A 17157-nucleotide genomic window follows, 5' to 3' on the forward strand; every position below is an offset into this window, starting at 1 on the left:
GCCTTTTGTGATGTAAATTCGAGTGAAATGGCTTCTTAAACAAGGAAAAAACTTGTCCATCGGGAATTGATTGGATCGTTGGATGGTTGTGGTTTTCTATTGCTGTGATGTCATGTGAGTGACAGGTTGTCCCGCCCTCGTATTAGTAAACACGTCATCATGGAAGTAGGCTTGCCGCGATAGACGGTGTTGACGGTGTTACCGGTTTTAAGCCCCATCACCGGTGACATCACTTTCCCACCGTGACACCGCGATGTCTTGACTTTTTTAAAGTATTCGTTTTTGCTAAAATATTTATTTGAATTAATTAAAAATAATAATTATCAATTATTTAGTTCAGAAGAGAGCATACATTATAATTAAAAACTGAACTGCGCAGTGCGTGCCAAGAGCCAGTCACGTCACAGATCAGCAAGCATCAGGATTCCATTTAGCACGTGTGGAGATGAGAACGAGTCAAATTAAAGAAAAGCAAGATAATGGCGGAAAGTGTAATTTATTTAGGCCTGTTTTATTTTCTTATTCGTTAATAAACGTTTTATGGTTCTTATTTGTTTGGGCCCACAGTTTGACGATTTTCAGCCTATGCATGGGGTTAATTTTATTCGTTCGTTATGCTAATAAAAGTTCTGTCTATAAATAAAAGTTTTATTATCAGCGAGCCGAGTTGTTGTTTTTTGTTCATTCAAGCAATTGACGCTGAATTGCCAATTGACGCTTATTTCGAAAGTGAAAGTATAACGCGCACGCATTTAAAAGCTATTTAACCCCCCCGCCCCGCCCCCCACGGTGACACCGGGATTACCGGTGTTGTGACACGTCGATTAACCGGTGGGAAATTTTCCTCACCGCGGCAACCCTACATGGAAGAGGGAGTGGAAATTATTTTTAATAAAGATTTGAAGGGCATGTTTTAAAATACTTTTGTGCATGGATAAATAATTTATAATAAATACTGCAATATGCCATACAAAATAAGAATTGTCCATTTTGATTTCATGGTGACTTTAATAACCATGTGGGGAAAAAAATTTAATTAAATAATTAACTTTTTTTTTTTTTTGTCAAGAGGTAATCCTATCTGCTAAAAATAATGAAAAAATAAAATAATTATAATATACATTGCAATAAAAAAAAAAAATGTATTTCAGCATTCATAAAAACTATATTGGTCGATCACTAATTTCTAAAATGTCAGCTGTCATACTGTCCAGTCCTAATGGAGGTCATTGGTCACTGGCTGCTTTGGCAATGTTGTCTCTGTATATTTGCCTAGTGAAGCTGTGTGTGTGTGTTTTGTTGGGATCACCTCGCTGTCTCTCACTGTCTTGCATTGCGTCTCATGCTCATCATTCACCTGCCTGTGTTGTTTCTCGTTTGTCTCCTCCTTTGGCCCCGCCTGTGCTGGACCTCTGTTATTTTAGCTGTGCCTGTCCCTCCTCCCCCAGGCGTCAATATAGAGGAGCACATCCAGATTCGACAGGAGGAGAAGAGACAGCGCATCAATCGCCGGCACCGGATAGAGGAAGGTCGAGGTATGACGCCTACATGACCAGACCCCAGAATAAACCCAGACATCCCGCACGTGTTTGACGCACACACACCTCTCGAAACTATGACGTGTCGCTGCATAATGATGCAGCTTTTTCAGTATTTACTGTGTAAAGCCAGAGCTGGGGGATATATCGAATATTCACAATATATTTGAGAGGAATTTTGCCAACTACTGTTCAAAAGTTTGGGGTTTTTCGAAGAAGTCTCTTATGCTCACCAAGGCTGCACTTATTTGATCAAAAATACAGTAAAACAATAATATAGTTAAATATTTTTACTAGGGCTGTCAAACGATTAATCACGATTAATCGCATCCAAAATAAAAGTTTGTGTTTACATAATATATGTGTGTACTGTGTATAATTATTTTGTATATAAATGCACACATGTATATATTTAAGAAAAATATGTTATTTATATATAAAATGTTTATATTTATATAAAATATACATTATATATAGGCTACATTCAGTCTATATACAGTATATACATGCAAATATTTCTTAAATACACATGCATGTGTGGGTATTTATGTATTAAAAACAATTATACACAGTACACACACACACACATATATTATGTAAACACAAACTTTTATTTTGGATGCGATTAATCGTTTGACAGCCCTAATTTTTACTATTTAAAATAACAGTTTACTTTTGTAATATATTAAAATGTCATTTATTCCTATGATGGCAAAGTGGCATAATTGAAAGTCTTCATTGGCACACGATCCTTCAGAAATCATTTTGATTTGGTGCTCAAGAAGCATTTCCTATTATCATACAATTTGAAAATATAATATTTTTGTAGAAACTGTGATACATTTGTCAGGATTCTTTGAACGTTCAATGAACAGCATTTATTTGAATATAAATCTTTTGTAACATTATAGATGTCTTTATTGTCACTTTTGATCAATTTAAGGTGTCCTTGCTTAATAAAAGTATTAATCTGTTTAAAAACAAAATCTCACTGACCCTAAACTTTTGAACTGTAGTGTTAAATTAAGCAACGTTATGAATATTGAGAATTGCAGTAGCAAAAATAGCTTTTGATTCATTTTTGTGAATCAGGTCCAACTGTTTCAGAAAAATGGATTAAATTGAAAGTTCAGATTCCTTTGCATAATTTTTCAGAAGTATAAACGCATTTGTCATGTTTGAAAAGTATTGAGTAAATATATATATATGGATAAATATTGCTGTTTAATATTATTTATTGGTCTCCCTGGTGTTCATGTCTTGTGTATTTTAACTCGATTTTTTACTTTATTTTTGTACTTAAATTACACATTTTGAATTTACTTGGCAACAATAGCCAATTAAGAGCAAATAAATAAACTTTGATATTTATATATATTTTATCAACAAAAATTTTTATTTAAGGTTTTAGGTATATTATCCAGCCCTAATAGTATAATTCTTTTTAACATCTAAACAATTTTTTTGAACCATAAAATGACATTTGACCTAATTGAATGACAGGTCACTGCGAATGTTACTAATCCATCCCCATCAAAACATCTAATCATAATCCATTCTCCTGTTCACTCTGTCATATACAACCTTGATTATGAGCACTTCATACATTTTCCATATAAAATTCCTCTGGGTTCATGGATGGAGTATTATTACCCACTCGATAATACTCCAAAAGCGGACTGATCGCCCGAACTCTCAGCCTTCTACTTTACGTTTGCTTGTCTTCTCTGGGAAGTGGGTTGCTTGTGGGAATTCCCTTCTTGCTTGTGTTTTCATAATGTACCATGTGTTATATACCATGTTTTATTTTCCATTTGTGAGATGCTTTTCCCCATGCATGTGAAAGTTTCTCTCTCCCCCATAGGCCCCCTTGTTTTCCCTGGTCCCCTTTTTATGAACCAGCGTGAGCAGGTGCTAGCAAGAATAAGACCCCTTCAGGCCTTTAAGCTAATGCGGGAGAGACTCAAAGGTACTGCGGTCTTCACTACAGACTCCACCTGGAGCCCCATAATGCCGTTTTTTCCTTCTTCCTTCAACAAACTGTACTCTACCGCTTTCTTTGGTCCCAATAACATCTCTCTCTGCCTGCATCTATTCATCTCCCTCTCTGGTGAAAGAATAAAGACCTAACTTTACTACCTCTTTTCTCTTCATAATAGTCAATTGTCCATATGTTGTATGCTGTGTGCATTGAACAACTGACCCTGCAGTCAGGTGAAAAATATCATTGCTAAGGTTTACGATTAAACCAAACGGCTCATTTTCTCAACTAGACTGAGACTAGAGAATTGTCATGTTATGGTAATTATTATTGGGAAAACAGTGGCCAAATCTTCACTTAAAATAGCACGTGTTTTTTTTGTTCTTCTGCAAAATGGCTTTTAAGTTGTCATAGTTTTCACAAGGGCTTAAAATAAATCCTAGTGCATGGCCAATATAAATAGAACTTTATGCTTTGTAGTTATTTTAAGAAACATTGAAATAATAGTCGTGCTAATTCACCATCTGAATGTGTTTTTATTATTTGCCCAATCCAATATTTAGGTCAATATCAGAACTTTTTTATTATTAAAGAAATCATTCACCAAAAAAAAAATAATAATAAAAAAAATCTGTTATTATTTACCCACTTTCATGTCGTTCCAAACCCATTTGCTGTTAGTGTATTAGTTAAGATTATATTTTCTCAATTTATCTGTCATAAAAAGGGATTTTTCTAGAATTGCATCTCTTTTTATGCATCTCTTTTCCATACAAAAGCAGTTTATTGTAGGCTGATAGAGCGACAGTGTCTCACTTTCATCTGTTATCTCCTCCAACATGAGTTAGTGCAGCAGTTGTTGCCGTTGTCATCTTCTTTCTGATTTATGGGTGGAAACTAGCGTTTATACTGCCACCGATCATGTTGGCATGTCAAACAGATAGTTACTGGCAATGGATTATTTACCATGTTATGTGTAGTATTAACATGAAATTGGTATTTCAATTTTTAAATATCATGGTTATCATCAATACCGGTATTGTGACACCCCTAGTCCATAGTGACCACAACTGCCAGGCTCCAAAAATCACAAAATCACCATAACCGTATCATCAAACAAATCCATATGACCTGTGTTCCATGTTCCAAATATTTCTCTGAAAATATTACGACACATCAAGAACCAGTGCATCTTTTGAAATTAAGCCTGAACCTAAATAAAATTCCAGAACTTCTACAGAAGGGGCATATTATCATTGGTAATAGATAATATCCATTATTAATTATAGAGTAAATATTAGTAAAATATAGCTGCAAGCTGCGATGACGGGCCCAAGCCACAATGCTGCGCCACCCAGGTGGCTTTAGGAAACCTGCGCAGGGCAAGTAATAGGCATTTGAAGCAGGTAAATGTGAATTCGAACAATTTTGACCCAAATCGTCGATTTTGACGATTACTTCTCCTGATATATCCTATTCATTAATTTCAGGACGTTTCCACTCTGTTTTTAACACCGTTCTTGTATTCAAATTAAGCGCAGTCCTCTGCTGTGCACGGATTCGATACAAAAGCAGCTGATCTACACCATCTCAATCAGTCTGGAGTAAAAGGAGCCCACTTTTCTTGTTCCTACTTTGGGTTTGTGCCACAAATCAATGGGAAATCTATTTTATTAACCCCAGAGAGAGAGTTTTTAAGGATGTGTACAATCACAACTTCCCGCTCAGTTTATCTCCTCGCCCTGTATTCTGTTCCATCAGTGTCCACGCATGCCAATATTTCACTTCTTCTCTGTTTTTCTTCTTTCCTCTGAGGCACCAGATCATTTCTCTTCCCAGGTCGTTAACAGTCCCCAGAATCACCTGCTGCCTTAAGACATCCATCTCGTCTCTTGCTGTCCTTGTCTGCCCTTTACCTCACGGTCTGTTCTGTGTTACAGATGGCAGCAGTGAACGTGGGGACAAAGATGCCAGTAAGATCACTACATATCCTCCTGGGTCCGTACGCTTCGACTGTGAGCTGCGAGCCGTGCAGGTCAGCTGCGGTTTCCACCACTCCGGTGAGTGAACATCTCTTCTGACCTTGATAATGTCAAAGGGAGCCATTGTTCAGGTTCCCCATCATTATTTTGGATCAATATTTGATGGTCCTATTTTATGATATGATAAGTATGAATTGAAGTAGCCTACTATATCCATTTGTAATGGTAAACCTGTTTTTTTTTATATTTTTTTTTGCAGTGGTATTAATGGAGAATGGAGATGTTTACACCTTCGGCTACGGACAACATGGACAACTTGGACATGGAGATGTTAATTCTAGGTAATGAGGTTTTTAAGGTATTGCCGTTGTCAAGTTTGCAGTGGCCATGACTGTCAATCTCCAAAACAAGAATTTGAAAATAAACAAAATTAAAAAAATAAAAATAAATAATAAGCCATCTTAATAGTACTCCAAAAATTACAATAATATTTTTTTTGGATACAAATAATATATCGTTTTTTATTATTATTTGTTTACTCTATTTTTAATATTTATTTAATTTGTTAATTTATGTATTTACTTATTTTTTATATTTTGTATTTATTTACTTATTTGTATTTGATTCATTATTTTTATTTATTTATTTATTTTTAAATTATTTTAAATATCAACTCATGGCTCCTTCGATTTTATCCACACACACAGAGGATCTCCCACTTTGGTGCAAGCTCTGCCTGGCCCCAGTACTCAGGTGACAGCAGGCAGTAACCACACTGCAGTGCTTCTCATGGATGGACAGGTCTTCACCTTCGGGAGTTTCTCAGTAAGTTAGCTGTTTCAGTAATTAAGTCTTTTTATATTGGCCTGGTTTTATGTTGGTTGAGAAACCTGAAGATATATCCCGTGTTGTCTCAACAGAAAGGACAGTTAGGGCGACCCATCCTAGACATGCCCTACTGGAACGCCAAGCCCTCTCCAATGCCCAATATTGGTGCCAAGTACGGCCGAAAGGCAACGTGGATTGGGGCCAGCGGTGATCAAACCTTCCTTAGAATCGACGAGGCGCTAATCAACTCCCACGTCCTGGCCACCTCCGAAATTTTCGCTAGCAAACACATCATCGGTATGTTCTCTTGCTTGATTCACTTGTGTGGTTTAAAGGGCCTATGCGTTGTCTCCTGTTAAAGTCTTTGTTGACTCCCATTCTTTTCTCTCTAGGTTTAGTTCCAACATCTGTATCTGAGCCTCCTCCCTTCAGATGCCTACTTATCAATAAACTGGACGGGAGCTGCCGCACCTTCAATGACTCAGAGCAGGAGGATCTCCAGGGTTTCGGCCTCTGTTTGGACCCTGTCTATGATGTCATCTGGAGGTGAGGTTCATAGCTGTCTGGAGTCAGCTGACTTAAAGGGATAGTTCACCCTAAAATCAGTAAATTATCGTTTATTCACCCTGGTGTTGTTCTTATGCCTTATTTCGTTTTTGGACCACAAAAGGAGAATTAAAAAGTAAATGACGTCTTTATAATGGCAGTGAATTGCGACCAGCATCAAGCTTTTTAAAAGAGGCGCAAAAGTATCATAGAATGATCCCATGCAACAAAAAAAACTCTCCTTTTGTGGTCCATAAAAGAAAGAAGGGCATACAGCATTAGAACAACATCAGGGTGGGTAAATTACAACTTAATTTTCATTTTAGAGTGAACTATCCCTTTAATAATAATCCCAAAATGCCACATTAAAACACTCTACACAATTTCTTAGGGTTTTTCATTGGTCTTCATCTGTTCTACTGACAATAAATTATATTTTATGGAATATTTAAGCAACTATATGTTCTCAACTAAGCCGTCTCACTGTTGTTTCAGGTTCCTACCTGCCACACGTGAGATGTGCTGCTATAACGCCGTGATAGCAGACGCCCGTGTGCCCTCTGCTTCTGACATCCAGGCCCTCTGCAGCATCCTGAGTCCTGAACTGGCTCTTCCCTCGGGCTCCCACGCCAGCACCACCCGTTCCCATGGAGCGCTGCACATCCTGGGTACCACAACATCATTCTACTTCAGCTTTACTCTATTTGATGTGCAGTTCACAGCACTCTCTTGTCAAGCAGGATCTCAAAACCTGTCAGGAATGAAGTCACATGATGACAGAAGATTCAACGCTTTTTGCTTTGTGTCTGACAAATCAAATTTTCTTTGTCTGTTTGAAAATAAGAGACCATTTTATTATGAAAACACACTGTAACTTTCAGAACTTCTTTCTTAGTAAAGAAAGAACGTATTAAAGCCGCTTAAGCAGCAAAAACACCTTATTCTACAGTTCATACTATAGAGTGGTGAATATATTTGAGCATGTGACTACATCTACATGCCAATTACGCCTATTTCCATGGTGAGGTAGTTTAGAGGAAGTAGGATAGAAGCTATAATTCTAATACTGAACAGAAGAACAAAATGGTAAATTGCGGTAAAGTCAGTCAAACCTTGTTCTGTTTCTGGATGTGTGTAGCACCTACTGCTTTGCAGATCCTTCAGACGAATTCTTAAGCGTTACAAATTAGCGGCTTAAGTTCCTTTTTTAATATCTTTTAAATATATATATATATTTTTTTTAAACGAGGTATCTGTTATTGAAGAATTAAGCAGTTTAAAAACTAGGGATGCACGATATATCGACCACATATCGATATCGGCCGATAAATGATCTTTTTTGATGTTATCGTTATCGGTCCGATAAGAAAATTGGGCCGATATATCAAAGCCGATAGATAGATTATTTATACTTCAGTTGAGAGATGCGCGCTGTTCGCCATGATGGTTCTGAATGATTGGATTCACTTCGAAAAGGAAGAGACAGTTCAGTGCAACATGTGCTGCACAAATCTGTCACATAGGCTTCATAACATTATAATAAAAACACGCAAAAGAATGTTGTGAATTGTTGTTCGCCAGTGTTTCAGCGCGACGAGCGCGTTGTGGCGGAAAGAGCGCGTCTATGGAGTTTAGCCTTCATGACAAGCACAGTCAAGTTCTCTTGAGCATTCGCAGCATTCTGCGCCATTGTAAGTTGTAATATGTTTATTTTGTCTATATATATCTGATTAATCTAATATAGGATACGTTTGGTTGAGTTAATGAACGATGCAGTAGCGCTTCATACCGGTGATCATCTTTGCTGTGATCATCTTTGATCATTTTAGCGTTGCGCAGCTCAAACAGCAATGCACATTTATAACTATAATTGGGACTGTCATATAATACATGCCATTAAATGAGAACACTATTGTAATAAAACGTTGTGAATTCTCTGTTTAGTTGCCGTTTCAGCGCGTTGTTGTGAGAATAGCGCGTCCAGAACAGGGATTAGCCTACACATCATGACCAGCACAAGTTCGATTATGCATTCACGTCATTTTGCGCAGATAAGTCGTAATATAAAGTTGATGTAATATAAATATCTGATTAATCTCACATATGATGCGTTTCGTTCGTGGATTTAAACAACCTGCTAGAAAAGTTCTTCAGTTTCCCGGTGCTCGTTCTCTTCAGCTTCAACGTGCGCAGATTAAACAACAATGCAAAACATTAAAAGCTATGATTGGGACTGTCATACAATTATAATTGTATTCACTATTGTAATACATTTGTAAATTATTTGGGTTTGCATTCTTCAACAACCGCTGAGTTGATTAACCTTCTAGCAATCAACCTTCTCTTCAGCTTCAGCGCGCGCAGCTCACACAGCAATGTCATTTGAAACAGTAACTAAGCTATTAAAGATGTTTACTATCAATGTAATATTAAAAATGTTTAATTTTTTCAAAAACATTGCGCTATAATTAATAACTAACATTATTTTGTTCTCGTATTATTTTCATCAAAGATATGGTTTGATTAAAATTTTTTTTTCTTATTGTCCGTGCAGAGGCGATTCCATTTTATTGATCCATGGGACATGCATTTTGTTTCTTTATATGCAGCCCAATGTTATCCAATGACTTGTTTGCATTATTTATGCATTTTATTTTTTGTTAGGCAATAGATTTTTTGATAACACTTTACAATAAGGTCTCATTTGTTAATGCATTAACTAACAGAGAGCAATAGCCTTTGTTATTGTTAGTTAATAAAATATGTGTTCATGTTAGTTCACAGTGCATTGACTAATGTTAACAGATACAACTTTCTTACAAATGTTTTATAAAAATGTTGGGTCATGCTAACTAATGCTATCAAAATTAAACCTTATTATAAAGTACCATTTTTTAATAAAGAAAGTTGTCCATATGAGTGTAAAATTAATTTTAAAAGATAAGGAATCTTACACTGGTTCAAACTAGGCTATACTGTATTGTATAGGTTTGATTTATGTTAAAAGTGTTTGAGACAAGGCTTTTAATGGTGAGCCTTTTGTTATACAGGCTCTCAAAGTATATAAAAATTTTTATTTAGATTTATCGGCCAATATATCGGTTATCGGCTTTCAAATGTAAAGAATTATCGGTTATCGGTATCGGCCAAAATGTTCATATCGGTGCATCCCTATTAAAAACTATATTAGACCTAACAGCAAACTGCCGCCTGTGAAAGCAAAATAGCAGACTGTGCAATTAACCTTTAACTTTCTAACCCTTAATTCTAAGGGTAATAGAGGAGGTGGAAAATGGTCTGAATAAATGCAATTATGACTGAATTATTTTTGATGAAAAAGCACTTATTAACATTATAAGTGGCCCTCCGGGGGGCAAATAATAATAATTTTAAAAAAAAAGTCTCTCAGTCCCAGTTCACTGTGAAGCTGCTTTGATACAATCTATATTGTAAAAGGCGCTATATAAATAAAGGTGACTTGATTTGACTCTTGTAGTTGTAGTGTGTCAGTTGTTGTTTTTTGTTCTGTGCAGGTTGTCTGGACACACTGGCTGCGATGCAGGAGCTGAAGATGGGAGTGGCCAGTGCTGAGGAAGAGACTCAGGCTGTGATGAAGGTCTACTCTAAAGAGGACTACAGTGTGGTCAACCGCTTTGAGAGTGAGTTCATCCAAAATCATCTATATATCTATAGCTGTTACATTTCTAAATAATATTTTAGACTGTTAAGGGGCATTCACATACAGCAGCTCGAGTGGAATAACAGCCAGTAGTCAATCATGAGCGATTTAAGTGATTTACTTGAATTTTTCAATTAAAACGAAAGGTAAAAATTTGATTGATTGTGTTTTTTACACCCGGTTTTTTTTCAGGCCATGGAGGAGGCTGGGGTTACTCTGCCCACTCAGTGGAGGCCATCCGCTTCTGCGCCGATGCTGACATCTTGTTAGGGGGTTTGGGTCTTTTTGGAGGCAGAGGGGAGTACACTGCAAAGATCAAGGTCAGGTGCTTTCTGAGTGTTTCCTTAGTTTTGACCATCAGCCCACTTCATTCTCATGAGTTTTCTGAGTTTTGGTTTGTGATTGAAAGCTGTGATTGTGTTTGCAGCTGTTTGAGCTGGGTCCAGATGGAGGAGACCATGAAACTGATGGAGACCTACTGGCCGAGACAGATGTTCTGGCGTATGACTGTGCTGCTCGGTATGCCTATATTCAAAACAATATCACTCCATTATTTCAAGAATGCATTTAGAGAGCAGGATATATCTGGCATTATGTATGTCCCAAAGTAAATGCTATTTATAAGTGTTATTTTAGTCTTATTTATATACTATTATAGTATTAATGATTATTTTCATCCTAATTTTTGTTTACGTTTTAGTCATTTTTATTTTAGTAATATGCTTGTCAGTTTTTTTTTATTTCTTTTTTTAAAATATATATTTCAGTTTTAGTTTGTCTTTTTAGTATTGCAACCTAAACTTCCACATTTTCATCTAATTTATATTTTATTTTATTACAGATTTATTTAAATTAACCATGCACACTTTTCAGGCTAAACATTGCACAAAAAAGTGACTAGGTTTTAAATTATACTGTAGATGTACTTTGATCGATATTTTGGTCATGATGAGTTAGGGCCTGTTCACATATCGCGTCTTTTGCGCGCTCAAGTTCGTTATTTCAAATGTAGGCGCGCGGTATGCGCGCTCATAATGGAAGCGACGCGGTCGCGGTGCGACGCGCTCGTTTTTTCCAAGCGCGTCTGCGCCGCATCAAGATAAAAACATCTCAACTTTTCAGAATGCCGCAAGCGCACCGTAGGTCACGTAGCTGATGGTTGCTTAGCAACGACAGACGCCTCTGGAGCGCAACCGCCCTAGCGCTTTGGGAAAAACGAGAACGCGGCGCGCCTAGCGTTTTCTACGCGTTTTTAGGCGCTATATGTGAATGGCGCCTAAAAGTTGCAGTAAGCATTTTCTGATGCTGGCGATGAACAACCAACTCTTGCTTGTATACACTCTTCTGTACTGTATGCTCAGTTTGTTCTTCCTTGTTTTGTTCATCATATTTGCTTACTTTTCGCGAAGCATCATTTTGCATCGCTTCAGCTATGATGAAGAGACATCCACTTCTGCATTGCTTGTTCGTGCATTTTGGAGGCGGAGCAATAAAGGGAGAGGGGTGTGTTTGTTTGGGTTAATTTCAAATACCAACAGTGTTTCTCAGAAATCGCTTACTGTACCTTTAATGTGATGAACTATATCTCTGCTAGGTCTTCATACATTGACTAAAATATTTAAAAAACAGCAGTTGATTACAAGACAAAATGAGCAAAATTGCTCATAAATACTGGTTATTTATGATGGTTTGTTTTATATATGCAGGGAGAAGTACGCCATGATGTTCGATGAGCCTGTGCTGCTGCAGTTGGGCTGGTGGTATGTGGCGTGGGCTCGTGTGTCTGGACCCAGCAGTGACTGCGGCTCCCACGGCCAGGCAACCATCACCACTGATGATGGGTACGAACACACTTATTACTGTGATTCTTTTAACATTTATAATACTAGAAGGCAAGGCATATCATCATGAACTCTCTCCTGCAGTGTGGTGTTTCAGTTCAAGAGCTCAAAGAAATCAAACAACGGTACCGATGTAAATGCTGGACAAATACCTCAACTGCTGTACAGGTACATGAGAAATTTTAGTTCTGTGCCTGTTACTTTGATGTATCAGGTGTATTATTTCATTCACATACCCGTTTTGCTCTGTTTTTCCAGGTTGCCCTCTAATGATGGTAACACATCCAAAGGAAAGCAGCAGACCAGTGAGCCTGTTCACATCCTCAAGCGTTCTTTCGCCAGGACCGTGTCTGTGGTATGTGTGTGCAAATACATACTAATTGCTTATGGGCCAAAAATGTGAAGCTTAAATGTTTTTTTTCCCCTCCAGAGCTAATGTTATCCTCAAAAATAGATTAAATGTAATTCATATTTACATACAGAGTACAGGCTGTATGTAAAATATTTGATTACGTTTTACTTGATTGTTTCAACACTTGACACAACTTTCTGAAGCCAAGTTGAAAATTGTGGAAGCCACTTTTTAGGCAAAATGGAAATATTTTCATAGAGGACCCCTATGAATCAGAGAGTAAAAATAAAAATCGTCAGACTGTTTGCCCTTTTTTGTCATGGCAAGGACATAAATACACAACAACTTGCCACTTTTTAAACTAGATTATAAAAAGACATCTCGTTTCCACTATCGCTGGGATCCTTGTTTGTCATTGACCCATAAATATGCTCATGCTCCGCTTCAAAAGTTTGACCTGCAATTTCCTGACAAGGAGATGTTAGCATTACTAGCTTCTATTTTCATAAAATATGCTTTTGTCTTATAAGAAATTGGCAAGGAACAGATGAACAGCAGCCAATTTGGAATGGTTTATACTTTAGTGTATTTTTATTGCGTGTTATTCTTTAAGGAAATCCCTTTACTATTGGGGCTTTTTTCCTGGTGGTCTATCCGCTTGGTACAGTCAAACAAACAAGCCAAGTTAATAAAAGGTCAGATCCTTGGTTCATTTCCAAGTTTTCCAAGTGTGTGTTTGTTCTTGTTTTAGGACTGTTTTGAGTCTCTGCTGAGTATCCTGCACTGGAGCTGGACCACGCTGGTGTTGGGGGTGGAGGAACTGAGGGGACTGAAGGGTTTCCAGTTCACAGCTACTCTTCTGGACTTGGAGCGCCTGCGGTTCGTGGGCACCTGCTGCCTGCGACTGTTGCGTGTCTACATCTGTGAGATCTTCCCCATTTCTGGTATTACATCTCCTCTGCTGTTTAAAGGATGTTAAAGTGGCGGCCCACTAGCTGTTTGTCAGCTATCAACGGAAAATTGGCTGAAAAATTATCAATAAATTATATAACAAACATCTTAATTATCATTTTAAGAGGTCTTATATTTGAGGATAGAAAAACAGGAACCTTGAAATAGCCTTATGTGAATATTAAACTTCAGTCTTGCTTTTGAATGAACAAAAATTTTATATTAGCATATTTCGGGCTTGTTTATAATTAAAAGTCCTGCATTATGCTTTAAGGTTTTTTTTTCTGGGTTATTATTATTAATAATGGTTACACAAACTGTATAGCTGGAATTTAATTCAAAGTAAACTCTTGTTGCTTCTGTTTGGGCTGCTCTGTCACAGGAAGGAAAGAGAGCATTATATAACACACATTATTCAATATATAGATTTTACTAGTATATGTGTTTTACAAATATAAAGTTTACACACTTTAAAGTAGGCCTATAAATAAACACTTATTTATTAAATAGTTTGAAACCGAGATATTTAAAAACTAATTGTTCGTTTTGCGTTCTAATTAATTAATCCATTTTGCTAGTAAATATCGTTGGTTTTATTAAAGAGAATTTTACTGTAACAATGAATTTTATCGAAAAATGTTGTCAGTACTTACTCACCCTTAAGTTGTTCCAAACCTGTATGAGTTTCTTTATTCTGTTGAACACAAACGAAGATATTTTAAAGAATGTTAATAACCAGACAGTTGACGGCACCCATTGACTTCCATAGTAGGAACAAAAATACTATGGAAGTCAATGGGTGCCGTCAACTTTCTAGTTACCGACATTCTTTAAAATATCTTCTTTTGTGTTCAACAGAAGAAAGAAATTCATAGAGGTTTGGAACAATATGACTGAGTAAATGATGACACTTTATTTTTTCTTTAAGAGCACATGTTCCTTAGGGGAAAAAGGTGTTAATCCCTGTTCAAATTGATTTTGAAAACTGCTGTGACTCTCTTGACACTGTACTAGTAGACCTTGTCACCTGCTCTTATTGTTACACACTGAACCTGTGCTGTCACTTCTTGCTGAGTCATACTATCGATGTCACAAGTGTAAGTTACAGATGTAATCTATATTGATTGGCAGGGTCTCATGTCACACTAGTCCTTTAAGAACATGTAATGAAGAGGAAGACAGCTTTGGGCCAAAGGAATAGTCTTGAGGACCTTTGACTGACAGCATGCTGTTTACACAACATCACATCTACATTGTATCTTATACTTCCTGTTTGTGTCTCTTATCTAGCCAGTACCAAAGCTGTTGTGGAGGAGTCCAGCAAGCTGGCGGAGTGTGTAGGAAAGACACGAAGCCTCCTGAAGAAGATCCTGTCAGAAGGGATGGATAACTGCCTGACCAAGCTGGACAATGACCCGCAGGGATATTTGAGTCAGCCCCTCACGCTGCTGGAGGCCGTGCTGCAGGAGTGCCACAACACCTTCACCGCCTGCTTTCACTCCTTCTACCCCACGCCAGCCCTGCAGTGGGCCTGCCTCTGCGACCTGCTCAACTGCCTGGACCAGGTATTCACAAGCATTAGATTGAAGTTGTGCTTAAAGGGATTGTCCGCCCACAGGGATAGACCCTCATGTCGTTCCAAAACTGTATGACTTTCTTTCTTCTGTGGAACACAAAAGAAGATATTTTGTTGAATGTTGGTAACTAATCAGTTTCGGGTTCCCGTGACTTCCACTGTATGGAAAAAAAATACAGTGGACGTCAGTTTTCCAAAACCGTATGGGCATCAACATTCTTCAAAATATCTTATTTTATGGTTCGCTGAAGAAAGAAAGTGAGTAAATGATTCCAGAATTCGCATTTTTAGGTGGACTATCAGCAAACGGAGAATGTGGTCTCATTTTGGCCAGTCTATAAATCATAAATGGATGTCAAGAACATTTCCAGGTCATAATTTCGTTCAACATCAAATGGAAGAAATTTTAGGACCATTGTTAATGTTTTAAAGACATACTCAATTTAATTTATGCTTGGGAATACAATATATTACAGTCATTGTAGTACACTATTGGAAATCTAATGATAATCAACATCAAGAATATTGTGGAACACAAAAAAGTCAATTAAATGATCTATTTGGGTGGAAATGTGCCTACTTGTAATAAAAGCAATTCAAATTATTATTAGTATCATCATCATTATTATATTTTTATTTCTTTTTCAATATTTATAATTTCTTTATAATATTTTTGTGTATTGTATATTTTAGTTAATTTGACTGAAAGGGTTTAATATGGGGGAAAATGTAAAATTTTGCATTTCCAATATATATATATTATATGTGTATGCATATGCGTGGGTGTGTGTATGCATGTGTGTATGTTTCTTTTAATTTTGGGGGGAAATGTGACCTAGATACGTTTTTGTGAGAATCACCTGAGAGGCCTTTTCAGCTGAACCACTTTCAGTTCCCTGCTCTTTCTGCAAATCAGCCACTTGACAGATTTAGGCCTGATGAATCTGAGCTCTAAAATACCTCCAGTGACACTCTAAATCAGAAAACAAAAAGCCTCCACAACATTTTTTTTTTTTAATTTCTGAGAAATATAGTTGTTACTTGATTTGTATCGGACATCTAGTTTGGTTAACTGCAGCAAGTCTCTACTAATAACATTGACCTTCATGTCGACCTCCAGGACATTCAAGAGGCGAACTTCCGCACGTCGAGCAGCCGTCTGCTGGCTGCGGTGATGTCAGCGCTGTGTAACACGTCGGTCAAGCTGACCTCCATCTTGCCCATCGCGTACGACGGGGAGGTGTTGCTGCGCTCCCTCGTCAAGCAGGTCAGCACTGAGAACGACTCTGCCCTCGCTCACCGCTTCCCCCTGCTGGTGGCACACATGGAGAAACTCAGCCACGTGAGTACCATCATCTGGTCAAACATGCATAATCATTTAAAACATTGTATTAATGTTCTTGTCTCATTTTGTCGTGTTTTGATCAGACGGAAGAGAATCTCATGGGCATGGCGTCTTTCCGGGAGGTTCTGGAGAAGATGCTGGTCATTGTGGTGCTTCCTGTGAGGAAGAGTCTGAGGAAGGAGGTTGAGCTCTTTTCTCCTCATCTGGTGTCCAACACCTGTGGCCTGCTGGCCAGTATTGTCAGTGAGCTCACCGCCTCTGCTCTCGGCTCTGAGGTTAGAAGGACAGATCTCCTACTTCTCTCTCATTCCTCTCTTCCTCACATAAACACACTCTTTTCCTCGTCTCTTTGTCTGCAAGCATTCGCCTGCTGCTCTAATTGCATTACAGCCACCGCCTCGCCATAAATAGCATTTAGATGGTGTAGGAAAAATTCTATCTTCATCTTCATGTTCATGTATCTGTATCTGTATCCGTACAGCTCCACAGAAAGCTCACACGTCTGTTATTCTGAAAGTTCAAAAGATCCCTGTCCTTT

The 17157-nt window shown here is 37.7% G+C and overlaps 1 protein-coding gene across 16 annotated transcripts in view; it reads left to right on the forward strand.

Moving 5' to 3' along the window:
• Positions 1 to 17157, forward strand: part of mycbp2 (MYC binding protein 2) — a 138456-nt gene that overhangs the window by 50339 nt on the left and 70960 nt on the right. For 12 of the 16 annotated variants that reach the window (XM_056252195.1, XM_056252198.1, XM_056252202.1 and 9 more), the window contains exons 17-34: positions 1425 to 1535; positions 3403 to 3507; positions 5460 to 5579; positions 5761 to 5842; positions 6209 to 6326; positions 6422 to 6626; positions 6722 to 6875; positions 7371 to 7543; positions 10409 to 10534; positions 10747 to 10874; positions 10982 to 11073; positions 12261 to 12395; positions 12480 to 12563; positions 12654 to 12750; positions 13499 to 13691; positions 14989 to 15263; positions 16395 to 16616; positions 16703 to 16894. In XM_056252195.1, the coding sequence (XP_056108170.1) occupies positions 1425 to 1535; positions 3403 to 3507; positions 5460 to 5579; positions 5761 to 5842; positions 6209 to 6326; positions 6422 to 6626; positions 6722 to 6875; positions 7371 to 7543; positions 10409 to 10534; positions 10747 to 10874; positions 10982 to 11073; positions 12261 to 12395; positions 12480 to 12563; positions 12654 to 12750; positions 13499 to 13691; positions 14989 to 15263; positions 16395 to 16616; positions 16703 to 16894 (2612 nt within the window). The remainder of the gene's footprint in view (positions 1 to 1424; positions 1536 to 3402; positions 3508 to 5459; positions 5580 to 5760; positions 5843 to 6208; positions 6327 to 6421; positions 6627 to 6721; positions 6876 to 7370; positions 7544 to 10408; positions 10535 to 10746; positions 10875 to 10981; positions 11074 to 12260; positions 12396 to 12479; positions 12564 to 12653; positions 12751 to 13498; positions 13692 to 14988; positions 15264 to 16394; positions 16617 to 16702; positions 16895 to 17157) is intronic. The other 4 variants (XM_056252196.1, XM_056252211.1, XM_056252199.1 and 1 more) reach the window with 3 other exon arrangements.

This window comes from Rhinichthys klamathensis, unplaced genomic scaffold (assembly GCF_029890125.1).
Source record: "Rhinichthys klamathensis goyatoka isolate OS25496 unplaced genomic scaffold, OSU_Roscu_1.1 h1tg000093l_1, whole genome shotgun sequence".
Classification (NCBI taxonomy): domain Eukaryota; kingdom Metazoa; phylum Chordata; class Actinopteri; order Cypriniformes; family Leuciscidae; genus Rhinichthys; species Rhinichthys klamathensis.